General features: G+C 38.5%; 2 protein-coding genes and 1 pseudogene across 8 annotated transcripts in view; 2 read left to right on the top strand and 1 right to left on the bottom strand.

The window, feature by feature from the left end:
* The window catches only part of THAP9 (THAP domain containing 9), a 23,349-nt gene extending 9,433 nt beyond the window's left edge, over window positions 1-13,916 (bottom strand). The window contains 7 exon segments of the mRNA XM_088791712.1: window positions 2,973-3,042; window positions 3,045-3,122; window positions 4,748-4,901; window positions 4,903-5,055; window positions 7,065-7,128; window positions 7,130-7,252; window positions 13,837-13,916. Of these exon segments, the coding sequence (XP_088647838.1) occupies window positions 2,973-3,042; window positions 3,045-3,122; window positions 4,748-4,901; window positions 4,903-5,055; window positions 7,065-7,128; window positions 7,130-7,252; window positions 13,837-13,916 (722 nt within the window).
* On the top strand, window positions 10,791-11,424 carry LOC109447219 (small ribosomal subunit protein eS24 pseudogene; annotated as a pseudogene).
* LOC141569750 (uncharacterized) lies at window positions 13,806-24,588 on the top strand. Of its 7 annotated transcripts, none has more exons than XM_088791700.1 (6): window positions 13,806-14,021; window positions 14,956-15,048; window positions 15,918-16,026; window positions 17,176-17,246; window positions 18,494-18,573; window positions 24,078-24,588. In XM_088791700.1, the coding sequence occupies exons 5-6, from the start codon at window positions 18,560-18,562 to the stop codon at window positions 24,463-24,465; spliced, it is 402 nt and encodes a 133-aa protein (XP_088647826.1). In that variant the 5' UTR covers window positions 13,806-14,021; window positions 14,956-15,048; window positions 15,918-16,026; window positions 17,176-17,246; window positions 18,494-18,559; the 3' UTR covers window positions 24,466-24,588. The 7 variants fall into 7 exon arrangements, 5 of the variants coding, with proteins under 5 accessions (XP_088647826.1, XP_088647835.1, XP_088647825.1 ...); XM_088791709.1 differs by lacking the exon at window positions 13,806-14,021 and adding an exon at window positions 14,157-14,311 and having other exon boundaries at window positions 17,176-17,243; window positions 18,495-18,573; XM_088791699.1 differs by lacking the exon at window positions 13,806-14,021 and adding an exon at window positions 14,157-14,311.

Below are 24,588 nucleotides of genomic sequence, written 5' to 3'. Positions count from 1 at the left end.
AAGAAATGGAAGCAATGTAAGTGTCCAATAGTTGGAGAATGCCCAAGTTAATAGGTACGACTACCTGATATTATGCAAGTATTAAAGATCAAAAGTATATTAAAAAATGAGTAAATCTAACCACAGGAAAAAAAAGCCTGGAAGAAAATTTCCTAAATGTTAATAATAATTGTTTATATATGGAGGAACAATTAATAAATTTTCATTCCTTTTCTCTCATTTTTAAAATTTTTATTAGTAGTAGTATTTTAATAGTGTGTGTATGGGAAAATTTGCGTTCATTTTTTTAAAAGGGAATGTAATGTACAGCAGGGTGGCTATAGTTAATAATACTGTATTGTATATTTGAAAGTTGCTGAAAGAATACCTTAAAAGATCTCATCACAAGAAAAAAAAACAAAACAAAAAACTGTGATGGATATTAACTATACTTATTGTGATCATTTTACTATATATAAATATTGATTAAATGTACACCTAAAATTAATATTATATGTCAATTACATCTCAATTTAAAAAAATGTTTTCCCTAAAGTGGAAAAAAAATGTCATAATTAAGGTCCTTCCTTCTACCAGGCCTCAATTTCTCCCTTCTTTAAAATGAGGGGGTTGGACTACATGATTTCTAAGAGTTTTTCCAGCTCAGAGCCCCTGTGAGTCTGTTTCAAAGTTACAGCAATAAGAAACTAAGATGCACCTTCCAGGAGAGGTGGCTCCTGCCATTCCTGGCTGGTGTCTGCCCCAACTACAGTGAATGAAATGGAGTGCTACTTTTTAGACAGCAACTTGAGGTCTACCACATTTCCTCCTTATATCTGTTCAAAATCTTAAATGATCATCCAGGCATTATTTCAATTCCACAGATATTTATCAAGGGACCATTGTGTACCAGGCACCACTCGGTCAGGGTGTGTGTATATAACAAAGACCCAGACTCAGGCCTCATACTTGGGCAGCTCACAGTCTCGTGAGGAAGATAGTAAGCACTAAGATTCAAGTTCCATTTAGTATGTGCACAATGGGTGCCTAACCCAGAATTGGTGGAAGAATGGCAGGTCAGGCTTCTCAAAGGATGTGATATCTAATCTGAGCCTGAAGGGAGAAGACTAATCACCAGGACTAACAGGTAGAATGGGCAGTTTTAAGCAGATGGAAGGGTAAGTCCCTAAAGCAAAAACAGCAAGAAATGCCTTACAACCGGAGCATGGAATGCAGGAGGGCAGGGAGGGAGGCGAGAGATAAGCTGCAGAGCCCATATCATGGGAAGCAGTAAGCCACAGGAAGGAGTTGGCTTTTAGTCGGTGGGTAATGGGAGGCTTATGTAACAGGAAAGTGACTTGTATGGGTTGAATTGTGTCCCTCAAAAAAGATATGTCCTAGTCCTAATCCCCAGTACCTCAGAATGTGACCTCAAGTTAAAATGAGATCACTAGGGGGAATCCTAATCCCACATGACTGGTGTCCTCATAAAAGAGAGGAAATCTGGACACAGAAACACTCATGCATAACGTAAGACGATGTGAAGAGACACAGGGAGAAGATGACCATGTATAAGCCAAGGAGTCCTGAAACATGATTTTGGACTTCTAGTCTCCAGAAAGTGAGACAGTAAATTTTTGTTGTTTAAGCCAAACAAACAAAAAGTGAGTAAAAAGGAATCTGTAAAACCAGTGATAAAAAACAGTAAAAACTGAGTATTAAATTTATGACATTACTATGCATATTACTCAGCCATAAAAAAAGATGAAATCTTGCCATCTTGGACAACATGGATGGACCTAAAGGGTATTGTGCTGAGTGTAATAAGCCAGGCAGAGAAAGACAAATGTCATATATTTCACTTATAAGTGGACTCTAAAGAACAAAATAAACAAACGTAATAAAAACAAACTCGGATACATTTGTTTCATGGAAACAAACTCAGAGAACATTTTGATGGTTTCCAGATGGGAGGGGGTTTGGGAGTGGATAAAAAATGGGAAGGGATTAAAAATACAAATTGCTGGGCTGGCCGGTGGCTCAGGCGGTTAGAGCTCCATGCTCCTAACTCCGAAGGCTGCCGGTTCGATTCCCACATGTCAATTCAATTTACAGTGGGCTCTCAACCACAAGGTTGTCAGTTCAATTCTTCGACTCCCACAAGGGATGGTGGGCAGCGCCCCCTGCAACTAAAATTGAACATGGCACCTTGAGCTGAGCTGCCGCTGAGCTCCCAGATGGCTCAGTTGGTTGGAGCCTGTCCTCTCAACCACAAGGTTGACGGTTCGACTCCCGCAAGGGATGGTGTGCTGCGCCCCCTGCAACTAGCAACGGGCAACTGGACCTGGAGCTGAGCTGCGCCCTCCACAACTAAGACTGAAAGGACAATAACTTGACTTGGAAAAAAGTCCTGGAAGTACACACTGTTCGCCAATAAAGTCCTGTTCCCTTCCCCAATAAAAAAATCTAAAGAAAAAAAAATACAAATTGCTTGTTACACAGTAGTCAAGGATGTATAAGGAATTTAGTCAATAATATTACAATAACTATGTATGGTGTCAGATGGGTACTAGATTGATGGGAGGGGGGTTGGGGGAAGGGTGAAAAAGGTGAAGGGATTAAGAAATACAAATTGATATTTACAAAATAGTCATGGGGATGTAAAGTAAAGCATAGGGAATATAGTCAATGATATGGTAATAGCTATGTATAGTGCCAGGTGAATACTAGACCAATCAGGGGGGTCACTTCTTAAATTATATAAATGTTTAACCACTGTGCTATACATCTGAAATTAATATAAAATAATACTGAATGTAAAGGGGGGCAAAAGGAAAAGAAAATACTGATTTTGATAATATGCAAATACCACCTAGAAGTTTTTAAAGAGAAAATTGACTAATAGAATACAACTACTAATATCCTTAATGTCTAAAACGCAATAAAAGAACAAAATATTTGTTTTATTTAGCACTAAAAAGTAATTCACTTACGTTCTGAGGATGGAAGAATGAGGCAGCGTAAGAACCTTTCTTGCATAATCATAGACTCTGCTACCGCACAATACAGTGTCCATGCAAATTGCTTCATTTCTATGGAGTACTCAGATGTTTCTGTCCAGTCATACAATTCCCACTTAAAATCTGTTAAAATAAATTTATTTAATCTTTTCGATGAAAAAATGTGTACAGTAACATTTTCAGGTATAGATCATAACCACACTGGTCACCAAAATTCAAATACATTCGCATTTTAACTGAATTTGTTCAGAGATTAATATCCAGTCTTTGAGGCCGTTGACCAATTTATTGTGTTCACCTTGGTTCATATCACTAAAAAAAAAGGGAGAAAAGAGTTTCAACTTGAATTATTATGTTTTACTATTCAATGGCAGCCTGAGTGGAGATTTTTAGAGGAACAGAAAAGAAAATGAAATAATTGGATAAAATTAAGTCTCTTGGTTATGAGCACATTTATTTATTTTGTTTCCTGGTTACCATTTCATTTATCTGACAGTAAAAAATTAGACATGAAAAACATTTCTAGGGATAGGTCACTATTCAGAGTGAACAGACAGAGTGACTCTTGCCTACTACTGAGAGTAAAAAAATCCTGTGTTCCTGGTGGTGGGGACCCCTGTTTATCACCTCTATTCCCCTGTTGGAAAAACAAAATATCTCCTCCTTTGGAGATACCTACTTTTTCTAGAAATAGGACATGCTTTTTATCGACCAGAGTGTAAATCCAAATATCTCTGCTTCTTTCATCAAAGAGTAAGTTGGCAATTCTCATTCTGCCCCTCTTCAAACATCCTGGTTCACAAAGAAGACTCGGTTGTTTTTCAATGGATATACTGGGGGTGCCAAAAAAATGGATACAAGTTGACACTTTGGTCAACGTTGCTCAAACAGTAGTTCCCGTAATTAGAAGTGTCTGGACGCTGATGGTAACCACTTTGAGTACCTCTTATAATTGCAGAAGTCAAACATGACTTGTGTTCATCTTTTGTTATCAGTATATATTGAGTATTATAATACAATTTTAATAGTTTTCCTTTCTTAAAATGTGTATACATTTTCTTGGCACCCTCTGAATGTATGTGTGTGTGTGTGTATATATATATATATATATATATATATATATATATATATACACACTATATATATTACATATATAAATACAATATGTATACATTATATAATATATAATATAGATAGTAATATATATAATATGTATGCATATAATATATAACATAATATGTAATATATATAATATATGGTATATTACATATTATATATATGAAAATTATTAGAAAAAATTTGGAGACTTATAGTTTTGAAGCGCAGAAGGATTTTGCAAATTATCTAGTTCAATTACACTGCAAAAGGCCTTTAGTGATAAATTATGTAGCAGTTAAGATTGTTTATAAAGAATTTACAGTAACATGGGTAACTGCTATTATAAAAAGTAAAAAGTACAGTGTATGGTATAAACCATATTTTCTTATCTCTGGGTAGTAGGATTATGTTTTATAATGATCATTTATATATTTCTTTGCTTTTCCTATAATAAACATATTACTTTCAAATTGCAAAACCATAAAAAAGATTTTGGCAATTACTCTTCATTCTTCTTGTTTACGCTACTGAGACTTTTCACTTCTCAGCCATAAGCATGTTTTCATAGGCAATAGCAAAGTAAGTATTTAATGATATTTCAGAAAAATTATAGAGCTATTTTGTAAATATTACAGGTCATGGGAACATACATGAAAATTGTGCTCATAGCAGACACTCTGTTTCTTCAGAAAGTAGTTTCTCTTCCACCAGAGTATCAATTAATTGTAAGCCCTCTCTCTTCTTGATCGTCCTGTTGTTTCTGACAGCCACAGGTCTTGGTTTGGACACTGGTAGCATCTCTTTCTTGCACCTCAGCCAGTTTCTCTATACTTACTGTTAAAGGTCTCCTTAAACTGTAATTATGGTCCTCAATAGCGACCTCTTCAGAATGATCAGGAAGTGGCTCTTTTAGGATTTTAAGTCTTGCTTAACCTTTAAGGTGTACACCTTGGAGAACCTATGACAGAAGTAGAAAAGTAAGGTTATTTTAGAAATTATCACAGAAGAGTATCTATAAAAATACCACTGAATGCAAAATACTCCCCTGGTTGCTGTGTAGAGTTAGTTATGAAAGAAAGGTAATAATCTCTGGTTTTTTAGTATGTGGATAGTCTAAAGGACAATGTAAACAGGGTTGTTTTTTGTTTTGTTTTGTTTTTGAACCTATATAGAAATAGTAATGTGATGCTGGAAGTTTCTGAAATGATTAAAGTAACTAGAGAAAGGTGGTAATTTGGGAAGGTTTCATAGTTATAAGTTTTGAGTAGTTCTTTGAAGGAGCGATAGCATGCGTTAGTAGAGGGGATAGGGAAGTTACTTGTGCAAAATGGAAGGCATAGTGGACGTAGTTGAGCTTTTGGGATTAAGACCCACCTGGATTTGAATTCCAGCTCCTTCACTTGTTAGCTGTCACTTAACCTCTACAATTCTTTATCTTCTGATTTGTTTTGAGGATACAAGATAATTTATGTAAATCTCTTGGTACAATGCCTGAACCATTGTAGGTCTCAATAAATAGTACTATTGTTGATTTTACAAAAAAGCATGAATGCAAGTCAATTTACTACATATGCAGTTAAGATAGAGAGGTCAGACAATTAAGTTCGGGAACTTATCCTAGAAAAATGTGCTACATACCTCATTGCTGAATATCACTATTGTCACCTTGGAAGTACTCCCCTTGGGAAGCTATGCACCCACTCCAGTGCCTAGTCCACCCTTCAAAGCAATTTTGGAACTCTTTTTCTGGAATGGCCATCAGAGCAGTCGTCATATTACTCTTGATGTCCTGAATGTCATCAAAATGTCTTCCTTTCAATATTTCCTTTATCTTCGGGTAAAGAAAGAAGTCACTGGGGGCCAGATCAGGTGAATAGGGAGGGTGTTCCAATACGGTGATTTGTTTACTGGCTCAAAACTCCCTCACAGACAGGGCCATGTGAGCTGGTGCATTGTTGTGATGCAAGAGCCATGAATTGTTGGTGAAAAGTTCAGGTCATCTAACTGATCCACACAGCTTTTTCAGCACTTCCAAATAGTAGTAAACTTGGTTAACTGTTTTTCCAGTTGGTACAGATTCATAACAAATAATCCCTCTGGTATCAAAAAAAAAAAAAAAAAAAAAAAAAAAAAAAGGTTAGCAACAGCATTGCAACAAGTTTGCGAAGTTAATTGTCAGACCTCCTATGTGGTTTGAAAAGATAGTTCAAAGCAGTTAGAAATGCACACATCAGTTAAATAGGAAGCTCTTGGAATTTGAGATTGGATTTGACACTGAGTATATTCTTCTGACTAGGGGAATAAGATAAAGCAATACCAAAAGAAGGAGACTCCACTGAACACGAGGCAGGCAGGTCAGGGTAGTGGCGGGATAGAACAGTGGGATGACTATTGCAGACGGCAGATAGTGACTCAGCCATGTACAGGAGTGTGGCCAAGGGGCAAAGGATAAAATACAAACAATCAGAAGAAAGATAAGAATGTTAACACCAATACTGGTGACTGACTCATAGAAAGCCTTCTATTTCTGTATACGTCTCTCTGTATCAATGCTAATAATTAGGTACCTTTTGGGTCAAGATCAGTAACATTATTGGGAAGAAACAAAAAAGGGGTAAGTAATTTCAAAGTATTTTGAAAACTGTCTCATACTTAAAAGCCTGAGTTCTTAGTCCACTTATATCCAGTTGATTTTATGATCAATTTAGTAACCTTTATGTATAGGTAGACCTATGATTTGCATTTATATATCTTATTTTTTTAAAAAAAGCTCCAAAGCAGAATTACTGTTACATTATAGATTTAGAACTAAACAAATTTTCTAAGCATTTAAAATCTATTATTGCACTTATTTTAGGACCTAGGTGTTTTTTTTTTAATCTCTGCAAATTCTAGCTATAATGTGAACTATCTTGATTTTAAATGGCTCTGTAAAATTTACTTTTGTTTACACCTAGATGTAAGTACCTTGTATAGAGAAACAGAAGGCACAGCTCCTTTTTTCAGCTTTCTTCTTATGCCGTATGACTCTTTCTTGAAAATGTTTAGAACCTATCAAAGCACTTGGTCCTGGGATCCAAATCTTTTTGGTCCTGGGGTCCACACGAGTAACAGCCCTGATCCATTTTGAGTGCTGTATGCTATCAGTTGGAAATCTATAGCAATCATATTAAAGTTCCATTAACATGAAAATATTATAATAATGCTCCAGTAGACATAAACCCATTTATTATTTAAATGCTTTATATAAACATTAAGTACAGTTAACATTTAATTTACTTAATGATTTCATTTTTCGAATGTCAACTAATTTTTTTAAATCCAAAAGTTCAATATCTAAGTGATCTTTTCTATTTCAATTTGTATGGGGGCAATTCTTATATTAAATATCCTACTGCATTTTGTCTTTACTGCTTACACTTAACAGAATCTGATCAAATTTAATATGTGTGTCTTCTCCTTTCCTGTGGCGATTTTAAACTGTTCACAAATTTTTTGGTATTCCTCCTTCCAAGGGGTGGAGACTAACTCCTCTCCCGTGAATGTGAGCTGTAGTTAGTGATTCGCTACTAAGGAATAGAAAAAAAGCAGAAGTGACAGTGGGCGATGACACTAGATCATAAAAGACACTGAGGCTTCCCCCTTATTCTATTAAGGTTTTTTTCTGGGGGAAGTTATCTGCCACATCATAAGCAGCCCTATGGAGAGGTCCAGTTGGCAGACTCTGAGGCTTCTAGCCAAAGGACATGTGTCTGATTCTGTTTGAAAGAAGATCTGCCGCCATCAGTCAAGCCTTCAGATGATTGCAGTCTTGGCTAACATTTTGACTGAAATCTTATGAGACTCCCTGTAATGCCCAGTTAATCCACTTCTGAATCCCTGATCCTTAGAGATCATGTAAGATAATGTTTCCACTGAATTTTGAGCAAATTTGTTACATAGCAGTAGAAAACAAGTATATTACCTATACTCAATTTTCCTATTTTGTTTTGAAAGGCACCACTTTTTCTTAGCCTTGAATATAAAAATTATTGTGCATTTCTGTATTTTTCAATCCCAAATTATGTTTAGAAATGGTGAGGAAAAAAATTCATGAAATTCATATAATGAAATCATAAAACTACTCTTTCTGCACCCTCTTCGATTTATCTCAGAGATAGATCTCGGGTAATTGTATGACTTTTGTATATTTTAATTTAGGCTTTAAAGCATATAGTTGCTAGGAACTGAAACTAGTGAAAATTTTCATTTCCTCAGCTAACTGTTAGGGAAATATATAGATAGCCGTATGGGAAAACATAATTCTGAGCTACTCTCTCAATCACCTTGGGAAAAAACACTGAATTAGGAAACCTGTATATAAGCCTCAATTACCTTTTACCCAACCATATGGTATTAGATACATCTCTCAATCCTCGAGTCTCCTCATAGGGCTGCAAATGCGTTCAAAAGCACTTTGTAAATTGCAGTAAAGTACTATCCAAAGTCTGTTCTTTCCTACGAATAACTAATTCCACTTTTGGGACTTTCTTTTGATAGTTCCAGGAAGATGATGTTACTTGATCAGGAGAGTATATACAGGGAGTTGTTTTTCCAATAAAGGAGAGGCAAACCTATCCCTTTTTAACTAGGTTCTTTTTAACTAATGGCATGTGTTTGTGAGGCAGCTTTTCCACAGATTGAGTGTAGTCTCTAACCATGCATGGGACCATCAAAAGTTGGCTAGTCCACCAAGTTACATTATTAGCTTGATACTCTGATGCAAAGCTTCCCAACTGGCATGCCTGGTGACCACAGCTATCAACTTCCCTAGCCATGAGGTAGCCTGGGCCACCTGGTGCCCTTGAAAAGTAGTTACATCAAGCCAGTCCCAAACAGCTTTGTTGGTTTGCCCCAAAGTATTGACCAAATATTTCCTATGTGTAAAACGACATGAAAAGGTTTAGGAAATACTGTAGTCTAACCAGCATGACTAATTTGAATTCCGGACAAAATTATGTTGGCAATAATAATTGCTATTACTTTTAAAGCATTTTCCTTGTACTATATATGTATTTTAAAAACTTAGTTTTAGTCTTGCATAAACTCTGCAATACAGGTTTTTATCCTTTTACAGAAGATGAAAACAACACCAGAGCCAAGTATAGCCACTAGTAAATAGTTGCCATTGGAATTCACGTCTCCCTAGTCTGAAGTCACCTGTGGCAGATGAAAAATCCCAAACCAATCATCATCTCATACGTACAATAACGAACTGGTTTACACTGTAATACAGAATCCATTTTATTTCTCCTGTTGACTGTGTCTTCTTTACACTGTTGGCAGGAGTTTACAATTGGCTCCCTGCACATCAAGTCTTTTCCAGAAAAGTGGCTAACAAAACCCCTTCTACAGTGGTTATTTCTGCGGAGGGAGCAAAAGGGTTGAGGGTTAGGCTTTAACTACACCTATAACCTGATTATCTTCTAAAGAAAAATCTTAAACTCGGTAAAATGTTAATACTTGCTTAATCCTAGTGATGGGTACATACATGTTTGTTATATATTATTTTTTGTTTGCTATTGTATTTGAAATGTTTCATTAACTGAAAGTTTAAAAACAGAATTGCAATTCACGCAAAAACTCTTACAAATTACCAGACACATACTTCTTTGGTTATAAGTTAAATTTCTTAATCTCTTTCCACCAAGAAAAAGAGAATGAATCAAAGGATCACTTTAATTTTCAACCTGCCAGTCCCACTTCACATTTAGCTACGTATGCGTATGACAGAGCACCAATATTCTTAGAGTAAGTTTCCACACCTTTGAGTCATTTTGATTCATGCTTTTCAACCAGAGCCTTTTGCCTATGTCCTTGCAACCTCTTTCACAACTGTGGTGATGGTGTTGGGGCATGTTGGGAGAGGCTTCAGAGGAGAGAATATTGGAGCTAGGGCTGAAGTGTCAGTAGGAGTTTACCAGGAAGATAGTGGCCACTCAACGCAGATGCAAAAACATAGAAATATGAACTACTGTGTTTCCCTGAAAATAAGACCTAACCGGAAAATAAGCCCTAGCATGATTTTTCAGGATGACATCCCCTGAACATAAGCCCTAATGCATCTTTTGGAGCAAACCTTAATATAAGACCTGGTCTTATTTTCGGGGAAACACGGTACTTGGCTCTGATTGGCTGAGAAAACATTAACAAATAAGTTAATTTGGAGGCTTGAGAGTATAGGTAGCTGGGAGTGGTTCCAGATGGGGTGGAGAGGTATCTAGAGGCCAGATCACACAGGGTCTTGTATGCTAATAAGTTTTGGATCCATCCTTCAGGTCAGTGGTCACCATAGGAGTCTGTACTCATCTACTAAGATTTGAAGAAAATATCAGAATTTAATTTTTTTGCCATCCTTTAGTTTTTGTTTCATAATATATATTAGTATATCACTTCATATATGTAATTTATAAATCACTATGCATGTATCAGGAGTATGTACTGAAATTTTTTATGTAGAGAACTCCATGATCAAAAAATGTGACGATGGCAGCTTTAGGCAATGGCAAGTAGACTAATTCTCTCCTTCCCATAGTCGCTTTTTGTTGAGCCCTAAATTCAGACTGATACTACCTTGTTGCTGCTAGGACTAACACCATAGTACTTAGTACTCTCACTCCTTTCCCATCTCTGTTCTCTCCTGCCTTTCTTACAACTTCCTAATGGCAGGAAGACACGATGATTCCTTTCCATTTATACACAGACATGTGTTTGTTTAATTCAGCAGACATGTACAATAAGAGAAATAATGTAATTCAGGTTGGAAGAGAAGTGTATGAGGAAAGGCTTCACAGAGTAGCTTGGATTCTATTAGATGTTGAAGAGTGCAAGGGATTAAAATCCTTCCTTGGGGCTCTTTTCATCCTTGGCTGCTTCAGGGTCGGCTGCCATCATGAACAACACAGTAACTATCCAGACCAGGAAGTTCATGGCCAATAGACTACTTCAGCAGAAACAAATGGTCACCGATGTCGTTCAAGTGGGGAAGGCAACAGTACCTAAGACAGAAATTTGGGAAAAACTAGCCAAAATATACAAGACCACACCAGATGTCATCTTTGTATTTGGATCCAGAACCCATTTTGGTGGTGGCAAGACAACTGGCAATAGCATGATTTATGATCCCTTGGATTACGCAATGAAAAATGAACCCAAACATAGACCTGCAAGACATGGCCTGTATAAGAAGAAAAAACCCTCAAGAAAAGAGTGAAAGGAACGCAAGAATAGAATGAAGAAAGTCAAGGGGACGGCAAAGTCAGTTGGTACTGGAAAAAATAAGTTGTAAAGATTTGTCAGTGACTTTATCTGTGGTGATTGCGCACATTTATCATGAGAGGATTAATAAACTAAGAACTTTTATGTGGCAAATCCTTCCTTTGGGGAATCAGCATGATAAAATTTGCAGTTGTAGAAAATATATTGCCAGGAATCTGGAAAATGGAATGAATGGGTAAGAAATCAGGCTGGAAGAATCACAGCAGACTATTGTAATAATAATTATTGTAATGATACATCACTTTTTTATTTTTTTAAATAAGCAGGTCTTACTGTGGTCCTCAATGTAACAAATAAAAGCAATGAATGAGTTCTTCCCTATTTAAGGAACCTAAGAAGAAGGCACAGGAAAAGCAGGGCAGCAAAAAATTGAGGAAGAAATTAAAGAAAAGGAAGAGAACTAGGGACACTATGTCAATAAAGCCAAGGGCAGTGAGAGTTTCAAGTAGTATGATTTAAAGTTAAAAAGTGGTCAAGAGGGCCGGCCGTTGGCTCAGGCGGTTAGAGCTCCGTGCTCCTAACTCCGAAGGCTGCCGGTTTGATTCCCACATGGATCAGTGGGCTCTCAACCACAAGGTTGCCGGTTGGACTCCCACAGGGGATGTTGGGCTGTGCCCCCTGCAACTAGCAACGGCAACTGGACCTGGAGCTGAGCTACGCCCTCCACAGCTAAGACTGAAAGGACAACAACTTGAAGCTGAACGGCACCCTCCACAACTAAGATTGAAAGGACAACTTGACTTGGAAAAAAGTCCTGGGAAGTACACACTGCTCCCCAATAAAATCCTGTTCCCCTTCCCCAATAAAATCTTTAAAAATAAATTTTAAAAAAAGTGGTCAAGAGAAGGACTTAGAAGTGCTAAGATTTGGCAAGATTACCAGGGACCCTCTGTCATTAGAGCAGTGGTCATAGGTATCTGGCTCCAGTAGGTTGAAAAGTCAATGGGACTCGATTGCGCCTGTTTTGAGGAGACTGGTAGGGTAGAGGAGTACATAGGCTCAACAGTTTGTGTCTGTATTTAAAAATTCAGTACAGGTATCCCCCACATTCTGAAAGCTCAATTAAGCCACTTTATTTTATGAAAGACCTCAGTACAGTAAGGGCTTCTTTTCATAAAAGTGAAAATCCTCTGGATTTCTTTCGGTTAGTGAGAACAGGTAGTAACGTAGCTCTTTCGTAAAAATGACGTGGTGTAACGCCAACTTTCTGAAAGCAGGGCATACTGTTCACTATCTGCCATTTCAGCACATGAAACATTTCATAGGCATGCTCTACTTTCACATGAGGGGGAGGCTGTAATGTAAACACGCTCAGTGACTTTAGGCAAGTAATCTGTAGAGAGAGCGGTTTAAAATAGAAAAAGAACAGAAACTGATGAAAAAAGAAATCCCAGAGGAAAATGGAAAGGATATAATTATAGCAGCTTAGGTGGAGGAATCAGTCCTATTTAAAAAAATAATGACTACAAAAGGCCTACCCTACACAGTTGAAAGTCCTTAACCTGACATTCTGATTTTTCAAAAAAAATGTTTCCAAGCACTTTTTCCACTTCTGTACATGTATCTGCACTTACCATCCCTTTATATTTTTCCATGCTATTCCTATTTAACTGCTGTCCTCCTCCCTTTCCCACCCCCCAATCTAGGTAAGGTTCAAGGTCTAATTCAAATACCACCTATCCCATAAAGCTTTTTGATCGTCTCATAAAAGCACTTTGTCAATGGTTTAACTCTCTACATCTCATATTACCTTCATAGGCTACCCCGTTGTGAAGCACATTTTTTTTTTTTTGTCTTTGCGGATGTTTTACCCACGTTTCAATTCCCCACTGTGCCTTGAACACTGATTTGAATGAGCTAAGTACCAGTCTAAGCCAGATATGGATTCAAATTAGATCGGTCTGAAGATCTGCCCCCGTCTTGGGCCCAAAGAACCTTCCTTGCCATGACGAGTTCCCGCCAGAATAGGACCCTCCTTGCAGAGCTCGGCTAATGCTACTCAACAACCTGCCGTGGCAGGCAGTCCTGGTGAAAACTGATCTGCACTCATGCCCGCGAGCAACCTACACACACTAATGGGGGCGCACGCCTTCAACAGTCTCTCAAACTTCCCTCCCTTCCTGTTTCCTCACGTTAAATAAGACGACAGAAAGGAAGCAGAACTCCTTTTGAGTAACTGTCGCTAACGCCATTAGGCCTGCGACAGGCAAGAAGAACTAGTAATTTGGAGGTAAACTCTCAGCGGGAAACACAGAACGACATACGTCCTCAGAAGTTCCCCAGGTTCCTAACGCCGTCCCACGTTACGCACGTCAAGCACGTCACGTCGACGGCGCGACACACTGCCCGGTCCCGCCCCACCCTGGCCTACTGCCCGCCTGGCTGGGCGGGGCTTGACAGCTTGGAGGCTGCGCACACGCACTGGTGGGAAGCGTAGCCGCGCTTGCGGCTCTGCGCGGTGTCCCGGGTGCTGCAGTCCACTGCCGAGCAACTTCGGGTCATCGTCGTGCTACGTGGGGATCCACCTTCGGAGCTCCAGTGAACACATGAATCACGACAAATTTAGCTCCGCCCGCTCGGCGTCTGCGACCTTTATTTGTCGGGAAGGTGAGCTCTTAGGGCGCAGTGCACCCACTCTTCCTCTCGGTGCTTGACGCCGTGACCAGTCACAGGGCACGTTGTGTCGCAGCAGCCAATCGGAAAGGCCAGGGGCATTAAGACGAGCACTTGGTTGCTCCTCCCTTTCTTTTCATGGGTGGCTGGGGGATTTTTCTGTAATGTGGTCGTATTCCTGTTTTCACCCGGTCTGGTTAAATCCGGTGCCATCGTCCTATTGTGAGGCCGAGACTGGAAATACGACGCGGAGAAGTAGGACCAAGATTGAGACGAGTCCGGAGGTGTGCCGATGGGACTTCGGGTGCGAGCTCTGAAAGTGAATGGAGGATATATTGGGAAGGAGGCGGATAAACGCAAGGCCCTAGAAATATTGATGACAAAATTGGGCCAAAAGCACATTAGTTGCTGAGAGGCATGTCATTTACTAGACTTATATTTGGTAGTTCCCTGATGCGGAGATAATGTAGGAGTCGCTGGTGTGGTTGGCGATAGGTACCTTACCCCAGAGGACCTTGAATGAGTCTAATGTGAGAATACGTGGACTCCTAATTCAACGAGCCGTTTTCTGCAAGATCGTTTGCCATAATGTGGGGAATTAAGATGGAAAAAAGGATCTTGGGGCTCTTGGGAAAGAACCTAGTGGGGACTTGTCAACAGTACTAGGAAGTGCAAGAGACAAGGGGAAATAAGATGGTTTTGTTTAAGGTATGGGCCAGCTTTCAGGAATGAGATCTTAGGACAATGTCTGTATTTATGATATGAGATTTCAGTTTTCATAGAAAAAACAATGCCGCCAACGTAGGGCATAGTTTCTATTTTGTGTCTTTGAAGAGATCCTTAACATTTTAAGTGGCTTCTTTCCTAAACGTTGGAGGCCCATTATAAAAAACAGAAGTGTTTGTAACTTTTTCATTTCCCTTTCTAGCTTGCAGGAATGATTACATTTTCAAGCAAGATTGCTTCTTTCCCCCCATTTTGTTACTTTGTCCAGATTCCAGCCAAGAAGATTCAGCACAAGGTATTACTTACTCCTACTTTAAATTGTAATGTGCTTGTGCTTACATCTTATTTGAATGAAATTAACAGAGCTTTTGCTTATGTAGCTTTCTTAAAAGTCACATGGCCTAAGAATAGTCCACAAATTTGGGGAAAATTGGTCCATGGGGGATGTACTATCTTGGCTGTAAGATGTGCAAAGGGTAAGACCTGGATTTAAATCACTGTCAGTTGACTAGACTATTAGAAACTTTTCTAGTACTCAACCGGTTAAGACCTACCTGCATGAAGCTAAATAGGCATAAATAACAGTTTTCAATTATTTTTGAGGAAAAAAATTGTTTGCCTTATTTTTTGTTAACGGTTTTATGGAGATGTGATTCATATAAATACAAATTAACCCATTTAAAGTATACAATTCAGTGGTGTTTAGTATATCCATGAATGTGCAACCATCACCAGTCTTAGAACATTTTCGTCATCCCTATCCCCAAAAAACCCCATTCTCGTTTGCAGTCACTCCTTGTATCTTCCCTACCCTGAGCCCCTGGTGCCCACTAATCTTTTTGTCTGTGTAGATTTGCTTGTTGTGGACACTTCATATACTTGTAAATGGAATCAGAAACTAATATATGGTCTTTGTGACTGGCTTCTTTCACTTAGAATGCTCTTAAGGTAAATCTGTGTTGTAACATGTATAGGTACTGCTTTTTTTTTTTTTTTTAAACTGCCAAAAGATATTCTGTTGTATGGATATGCCACATTTTTTTTTTTATCCATTCATCAGTTCATGGACATTCAGGTTGTTTCTATTTTGGGGGGTAATTATGAATAATGCTGCTATGAATGTTAGTTGTACAAGTTGTGTGTGAACCTATGTTTTCTTTTCAGTATATACCTAAGGATGGAATTGCTGGGTCACATGCTAATTCTAAGGCTGCACCATCTTACATTGTCACTAGCAATGGATGAGGGTTCCAATTTCTCCACATTCTCATAGGTATGAAGTTGTATCTTGTAGTGTGTGGTTGTGCTATTTTTAAGGACTCAAAGTTTGTAAGGAACCTGCTGGAAGATGCTCTTTGAGTGCAGAGACAATGCCTGAGGTAAATTTGTCTTTTCCAGTCCCCGGCACACAAATAGGAATGTGTATTCCTACTCTAATGTCATGTGTCCCTGGGAAAAAACCTCATGTTCACCAAAGTTGCATTTGAAAGAAGCATGGCTTGTGGGGAAAAATAGGGTTGACTACTCAAAACCAGTGCAATTTGATAATCTCAAAAATAAGCAGTGATTTGTGAGAGGAAGTAAGTACTTTTATGCCCTCCCACCCCATTAAAGGTCACTTTAAATGGAAACTCCCATGGGATGTATTAAAGGAGCGAGTCTGGTGGGTGCTAGACTTTACAGATGGAAGTGGAGGTCTGGGTGAATGGGCTGTGGTTAAAATGGGTTCAGAAGTAGTAGAAAACCTAGGGGGAGGTGGGTGGGGCAGGGCTCCCCAGCTACAGGCACTCATTCTTCATATTCTTAAGATAGAGTTTATGCCAATTCAGCATCAGAGAAAAAGAGTGCTCTTTTTTTCTTTTCTGCTTAATTGGATTCTAGATATTGTGGTTCTACGAAAGATGAAACACTGTGGCTCTCACATTCTGACACATTCTTCTAATTATTAATTACAAATGAGTTACTGAAAACTGCTATGCTGTAGAACAGTTTTACTTAAATGTTGTGGACTGCTTAAATGAAAATAACCAACTTACTTTACAGAAGCCACAGGGCTCACTGCCCTAGGTGTTAGTGTACTTTTGGATAGGAAAGTATGCACTCCCTTATAAATGGAATTATTTTCTTTTGAGTTGTATTTATGTATGTATCTTTACCTTTGTTTATAACTTTTACATGCTTTTCTGTTGCTATTTTTTACTGTTTTACTGGTGACATTAAGGTTCTTATTTTGATCATTATATCTTTGCTTCCTCTAGTAACTTCATATCCAGTGATTAAACCTTTTCACTGCTGTTCACATAATGAACCATTGTGATTATTGACATGTTTATGAGGATATGTAAGCTGCACTAAAGATGTTATTTGCAAAAGGTGTTGACTGTTACATAACATAATTTAAAAGAAATATATCTCTTTTCAGGAATTACATTCTTGGAGATGCTGGAAAAAGATTCCTGGGTCTTAGAAGATGACTCGAAATATGCAAGGGAGGTAGTATATCTTTCTGTCTTAAATGTATTGGGTATTTATGGATCAGTAGCAGTGAGTTGGAAATGGAGGATTGTCCAAGTAAAAAAATGGATTTGTAAAGGCTTTGGTGAAATCAAATGGCCTGTTTTATGGCATAGAATCTCATTAATTGGTCACTTGGGGAAAAACTAACAGCTAATGCTTAGTGTATGGTTATACGCCAGGCATTGTGCTAAGCACTTTGTACACACACACACACACAGTTGGGTTTTTGTTTTGTTTTTTTAAACAATATTTATTTCGCACAACAACCCTATAAAAGAAAATAGACTTTTTGCTTTTGCTTTCTGGGACTGTTAGCTTCCTTGTTGAACACCTACCTTTTTGTTAGATTCTTAGCTAGTGCCACTAGAACCTTTATTTTGTTGTCCTGGTATAATAAAATCAATTTCTAGTACTGGTTTATATTCTTGGAGAATTTTTTATCCTTTTAGTTGTCTGGGGTTTTATTTTGGTTTTTTGCTTCAGAAAGCCTTGGGGTTTGAAACTATTGGTGACCAAATATAAAGATAATTCTGAATCTGATCCTGTCCCAAACATTTCAGACCTTTTCAACTAATTTACAAGTTGTACATTTTACTTTTTAGATACAGATTATGACCCTCTGTGTTACATGTTTATTGCTGTGTAACAAATTACCCAAAACTCAGTAGTTTAAAACAACAAACAGTGGGAGGACAGGGGAGACATCGGCTTCCAAACTTTCCACTTGGCATTCCTCAGTTTTTTGATGGCTGTTGTCCATATACAGCAGGGCATAGCCAGTTTTGGAGTGTATTAAGGTATCGTTACCCTTTCTATATTTGGCCTGAGGGTGAGAAGAAGACACCTGCAAATTAGCATAGGGTAATCTATGCAAAGTAGATAAACGATATACTTGAAATTGTCTTTGTTAAGGATTTTTTGGCAGTCTTAGTAAAGTTGCAGATCTTATCTGTTCTACATGAGAGAATTGACATGTATAGAAATATGCATATATGATGTGTTTTTTTAAAAGGACTAGGCTATGAAAACCTTATGACTCGAGCGTAAGTTGAAAATTAGAAGAAAATATAACTGTCCAATGATTAAACTTTTTCCACTGCTGTTCACATCATGATTTGTTGTGATTAATGTATGTGGATGAGGACATAATGGAAAAAAAATCGTGAGGCTTATAGATACTAGTTTTTGTACATTGATTTACCTGTAAATTTTTTTCCTTGTAGGAATAAAGCTGAAGGATATTTTTCTTAGAAAACATTTGTCTCATTTATCTGATCAAGAATTCAAAGATGTATGTAATAAGGTAAGAGGTTTATAAATTTACTAGCTTTGACAAAATACAAAAAAAAAATCTGAACAAAAAATTGACATTTGAGGATAATTTGGATATTGTACTTAAATTTTTTCCTTATTCTTTTAGCTTTCAAAGATAACATAAACATGATTTCAAAGAGTATAATTTTATGAATCAATAGATTAGATTAAGAAAAGGCAATTTATTGAGTGGGGTACAAGACTTTTAATTTTAATAGTCATCTTTTGTTAAAAATAATGACATAATCTTTTCAGTCCCTGAAATTCTTAGAGGTCATATGTTCTGGTGTTTAAATTTGCTGACATATTGGATATTCTATAAATATTCTTCGATATGCCAGTGGGTGACCATCCTATAATTTAATCTTTTTTTAAGAACAGTAGATAGGCAGGTGGTTGGAAGCTGGAAATCTCGATTCTAATACCAGGTTAATATGTCATTAATAAGTAGGCGTGTTGTCTTGGGGTGTTCTCCAATTTGAGGGAGTATAAAGGGAACACATTCTTGTGACTGCTCAACGTTGATTTAATTTTCTGTTTCTTAAATTTCTACACTTGATCTTAGCCAAAAGGCTGAGAAGTGATGTATTTCTTATCTTAAATTTCTACAAACACAAAAGTTCGTATAAACTTTAAGTCCCTTAATGAAAAGATTTACAAAATAAATGCATTCATAAACAAAACTAAAACATTAATGGGATGGATGCTACTGTTTTATAGCAGTAAACAGGGTCCTAGTTGTAAACACATATGGTCTTGTGACTTGTGATGACTGTGAAGTTGAACAATCTGGAAAACGGTAAAGTCCAGAACTTTTTTGCAGACATCAAGATTATTTAAATAAGGAGAGGGGGCCTAAGGTCTAAAAAGAATGACTTTAGACTGTCAGCATATCCTAATTTGAAGAATTCTGTATTATCTCCAAACATTCTTCTACCTCCAGTGAGTAATTCAGTCTTGGAATTAGCATTCCTTTGAAAAAAGTTTCAGTTATTATTTAATCTAGGATTAATCTTGGCTGATTGTTAACTGAATTGGATTAAAAATGGACTATTTATGAACTAATACAAGCTTTTCTTTTTAGATACAGGTAGTCCTTATTTTGTATCATTCCAACATGCTTGAATATCAGTTTTCACAGTTTAAATAACACCAGCTCAACAATATGGTTGAAATTTCAGTTACCACAGTATTAACTGAATTGTTGCATAAACTTTGTTGCTAGCTCTTTATTACACAAATCATTACGCAAATAAAAAATGTGCATCATCAATAACCAGTTACGTCACTTCTTTCAAAGTCTGTTGGTGATTGGCGGTCACTGAACATCTATTCACACACAGAAAGTAAAGAATAGTTTTGTTGCCTTCTTTTCTCCCAATAAGAAACCTATGCAACATTTACAAAAATGGATAATCAAAACAGAATTGGTCAACAAAGATGACAGCAGCAAAGAAACAAAATGTGATAACCGTGGAAGTGAATTGGACATGTTTAGATTTGAAAATGGTGACAGCAAAGAAAAGATACGACGAGACGTAGGCCTACATGAAGCTATGAGCCATATTTTAAAAACCTGATGAATATAAAATACAATGTAAAGTTGCTTCAACATCTTTTATATTAAGTTGCACTAGGAACAGAAAGCCGCTTAGGGTTGAAGTGGAGCATTTCTACTTTAGGTTGAGGGATATAATCAAAAACAAATCCCCGTCAGTTGGGCTAGCATTCAGGCCAAAGCGTTCAAGTTAGTTGCTGCATTGAAGGAAAGGGTAATTACAAGGTGACTGAAAAAAAGACTGCCAGTAAAGGCTGGTTTCATCGTTTCAGAAGTCTGCATGAATTGATTAATGTTAAGCCATCTCATGAAGCTGCAAACTCAGATAAGGATGCTATTGTGAAATTTGCACCCTGATTCCAAGAATTACAGGCAGTCCTGGCTTTGCACAATAGTGCAAGACTAAGACTGTCCTGTGCAAAACACTGCAGGATTTGGCTGGAATATAAATGAAGTTGTAAAAGATGTAGATGACCATGGGAATGTTGACACTGCCTCCATTCAAGAATTAGTTCTAGATATGCAGCCAGAGGAACTTAGTGAAGGCAAACATTTATAAGTGAGGACAGTGGTTGTGTTGTAAAGGATGAACACAACTCGGAAGAAGTGATACAGATGAAAAACTTCACATTAAAGGAACTCTCAGATATTTCACACCATTGAGAGCACAAAGGATAAAATTTCAGAAGCTGATCCAAATTTAGGAGTATGATGATTTGCCAAGGCATAGAAAAGTTGTTCACTCCATGTGATAAATTATATAATGAGAAGAAACCAAGCACTGTTCAAACTACTGTTAATACATTTTTATAAAGAAATAGAACACTATAATGTTCAGTGTTTCTAATGTTTTAAATATTTCACTATTTACGTTTATAACCAACATTAAGAGAATTTTTAACATTTTGACATTTTAAGGTCACAGAATAATCATAGATGGTTAACCCCATAAATTAAGATTGCTTTGCTATTTTAGCGTGCATAGTCAAAGTGAGAACTGCCTGCATTTAAAACAAGTTTGGGAGTCTTTATATTTTACCAAATATAAATCAAGTCTAGATAGAAATGGCTATATTTGGGCCTTGCAATAACCAGTAATAGTTTACATTTTCATATTGTCTTTTGCTACCATATCAAGGCTTTGAAATAATTTGTAATTTGAATGTCTTGTATTTTGACTTCTTGTAGTAATCCATTTGTAGGCTAAATCCTGTCTAATAGAACAGGGTTTGGCAAACTTCCTGTAAAGGGCCATATAGTAAATTCTTAAGGTTTTGCAGGCCGTATGGTCTGTCGTAACTACTCAAGTTTGCACTTCTAGCACAAAAACAGCCATAGACAATAAACCATTGAGTGTGGCTATGTTCTATTGATATTAAAGAGCCAAATGTTTCTCCAGCAAAAGGTTTATTTGGGAACAACAAAGAATTGCAGTTTGGGACATTTGGTTTAATGGCAAACCATACACAAGACCGGAAAGCACAGGAGGAATGTAGAGGAAGTCGGGGGTGGGTTGGGGGGGGCGGTGAGTGAGTTCAGAGGAGCTGTTGTAAACAAGAGTATTGGAAGGAAATGGAACTCGCAGTGTAGTGGCTTTTTTTTGGAGGAGGAGATCCTATTACCTGCTGGAGCAGTAGAGTAAAACATCTTCCTGTGGAAGATGGGAAGTACCTCTTACTGTTTGGGGTGATTGAGGATGAGTGGTAGGGAGAGAGCTCCCCCTATAGGCCCTCAACTCCAATATAAATGAAATTTATTAATCACCGTTAAAACTGGACACTGAAATTTGAATTTCATAATTTTCTCATGAAATATTTTTCCTTTGTTCACAAAATATTTTTTATTCACAAAATATTGTACTTAGTTCACAGGGCCTTATAAAAATGGGAGTGGGAGGTTTGTAGTTTGACTTATGCATAGGTAAATGTAGTTGTATTATGTAATTGTTTTTCCACTGCAAAGGCATCTACTTTAATAGGATTACCTTAGAACAAGGAAGAAAGATTACATTTTAAAAGTACAAAGTTCAGCTCCCTTGCCAGTTCTATTATCAGATAGTGGTTTTGATGATACAAAATAGTAAACTGGGATCACAGGAATCATACTTCTAAGAACTACTGTATTTTCCCGAACATAAGACCAGGTCTTATATTAATTTTTGCTCCAAAAGATGCATTAGGCGTATTTTCAGGGGCTGTCTTGTTTTTTCATGTTCAACAATCTACATTCATTCATGTACAAAAATCTACATTTATTCAAATACAGTCATATCATCATCTTGTGGAACATTGTCATAACTCTCCAAACCCCGAATTCCAGCTTGAATTTCTTGTGACTCCATTTCCTGTAGAATGATTGGCCCCAATCTCATGTCCAGCAATAGAGCTCTCCTGAAATGAACACTTCTTGTCCATGTAGCCTGCTCGTATTGCACTGGCAACATAGCTGTCAGTGAGTTTGTCCTATGAATTCTTCACCCAAGTCACGACATCTTGCAGGCTAGGGTTCACAAATTTCTCTCCATTCTATTTTCAATGTAGTCATTGATTTCCATGCACAAATGGTCCTTGAATGGCTTGTTTATTGCAATATCAAGAGGCTGGAAATAGGCAGTCATTCCTGCAGGAATCATTATTTGATCTATTCTCTCTGGGTATCTATTCTCTGCTTGGTATTTACAAATAGTTAATTATAATTTATATTATTTGTATTAGTGTCAATATTTATACTTAATATTTTTCAATACGTCCGTCGTGTGTTTCAACAGATGTACTAAATGTGTCAGTCTGGCTGATCTTATGATCTTCACTGGGGTTTATTTTTGGGGTAGGGCTTATATAATAGCATCCTGAAAAATCATGTTAGGCCTTATTTTCCAGTTAGGTCTTATTTTCGGGGAAATACAGTAACATTTGAAGGGCACTGACTTCCAATCACTTCGGAGCACTTAGGAGGCATTACTTTAGTCTGCCCTCACAAACCTACTGTCCCTAATTTGCAAACCTCAAAGGAGACTCCATTCACTCAAGGACCAAGAAGAGATGGAGAATGGGAGCAGCAAGCCTCCCAAATCCTAGGTCAGGGTGCGTCTCACCACCTGCCCTGACATACGGTTCTAAAGTGATGGCCTGAATGCCTTTGGCTAACTGCTGGTGGCAGAATGAGCCAGTGGTTACAAGTGTGGGCTTTGGATCTGGACCGTGTTGCTTCCCAGCCCTGCTCTTCCATTACTACCCTGATTTTCCTCCAGCTCCTTAACTCTGCTGGTTTCCTCACTTGTAGAATCATAACAGTAATAACTGCTAACTTACAGATGCAGTCTGTGTGTGGAACATGGTTCTAAAACTTCCTCCTGTAGGAACTTATCTAATGGGGACACCAGAATCTCCCTCACATGGAAATACCTGTACAGTGCCCAAAGCCCCGCCTGGCACAGTGCTCAGTAAATGCCAGCTTTGATTGAAAATCCAGTCAGGCTCTGCGAGTGCTGGGGTCCCTCATCTTGGCTCACTGCTAGGTATTCACAGCGCTGGCACGTGGAACGCTGTCACCCTCAGTTCAGCATGGTCACCCAAGTTCAGACTATAGATGCCCTTGGTGCCCTGGGGAAAGAGCTGGTGGATGGATCATAAGCAGGCTCCAGAGGGTGCTTCTGAGTCTTGACAGGCTCGGAGCTGCTACCACACTCATTCCCGATTTGGAGGGCCTGGGTCTGCTGATGATCCTTGATGAGGTCCGCCACCAAGTTCAGCCACCAGTCCTAGCATCCTTCTTCCCCTTGGTGTGCTTCCAGACTCAGCGACTCCTGCACCAGTTCTGCCATCTTACAGGATACTTCACCGCCATGGCAACGCTCTTGGTGGCAAGAGGCTAAGTCGAGCCAGTCTTCTCCAGTCCTTCCCCACGTGATAACGTACGTCTAATGCTGCATTCAGGTCGGGCTCCTATGGCGTGCGACCCAGCCGGCTGCTTCTGCCTGGAAGGCTGCTTCTGCCTGGAAGTCGTCCAGAAGCCACAGCAGGTCTTGGGGCTGGAGGGAGCAAGCAGTTCCCGCAGCAGCTCACTGTGCTCAGGATCCAGCTCCTTCAGCTCGAGCAGCGCAGAGAAGAGGTGGAGGCCACGCTGCAGGTGCTCCAGCTTCCTCTTGCCCACCTGCACAGGAGCTTGAGCTCCGTCACTTCGGCGCTCGACAGGCCTAAGGATACAGTGCAGCAGCACCAGGTTAGAGTCCATGGAGGTGGGCGACAGCGGCCTGTGGGCAGGCGAGGCGAGGCCAGACCCAGTCCTCCATTAGTCTCTGCTGCCCTGGCCCGCCACCCCTGATCTCAGCCCACCGCCTGCTTCCCACCCATCTCCCTTTTCATATACCCCACGCCCCAGCCTCCCCATAAGAAGTCAGCCTCCCAGGATTGTATTAAGTGATAATAAACGTAACTACTGCTTGAA

This window comes from Rhinolophus sinicus, chromosome 1 (genome assembly GCF_057876585.1).
Source record: "Rhinolophus sinicus isolate RSI-liver-muscle chromosome 1, RSI-T2T, whole genome shotgun sequence".
NCBI classification, from domain to species: Eukaryota; Metazoa; Chordata; class Mammalia; order Chiroptera; family Rhinolophidae; genus Rhinolophus; species Rhinolophus sinicus.
This window is presented reverse-complemented; position numbering and strand designations above follow the sequence as displayed.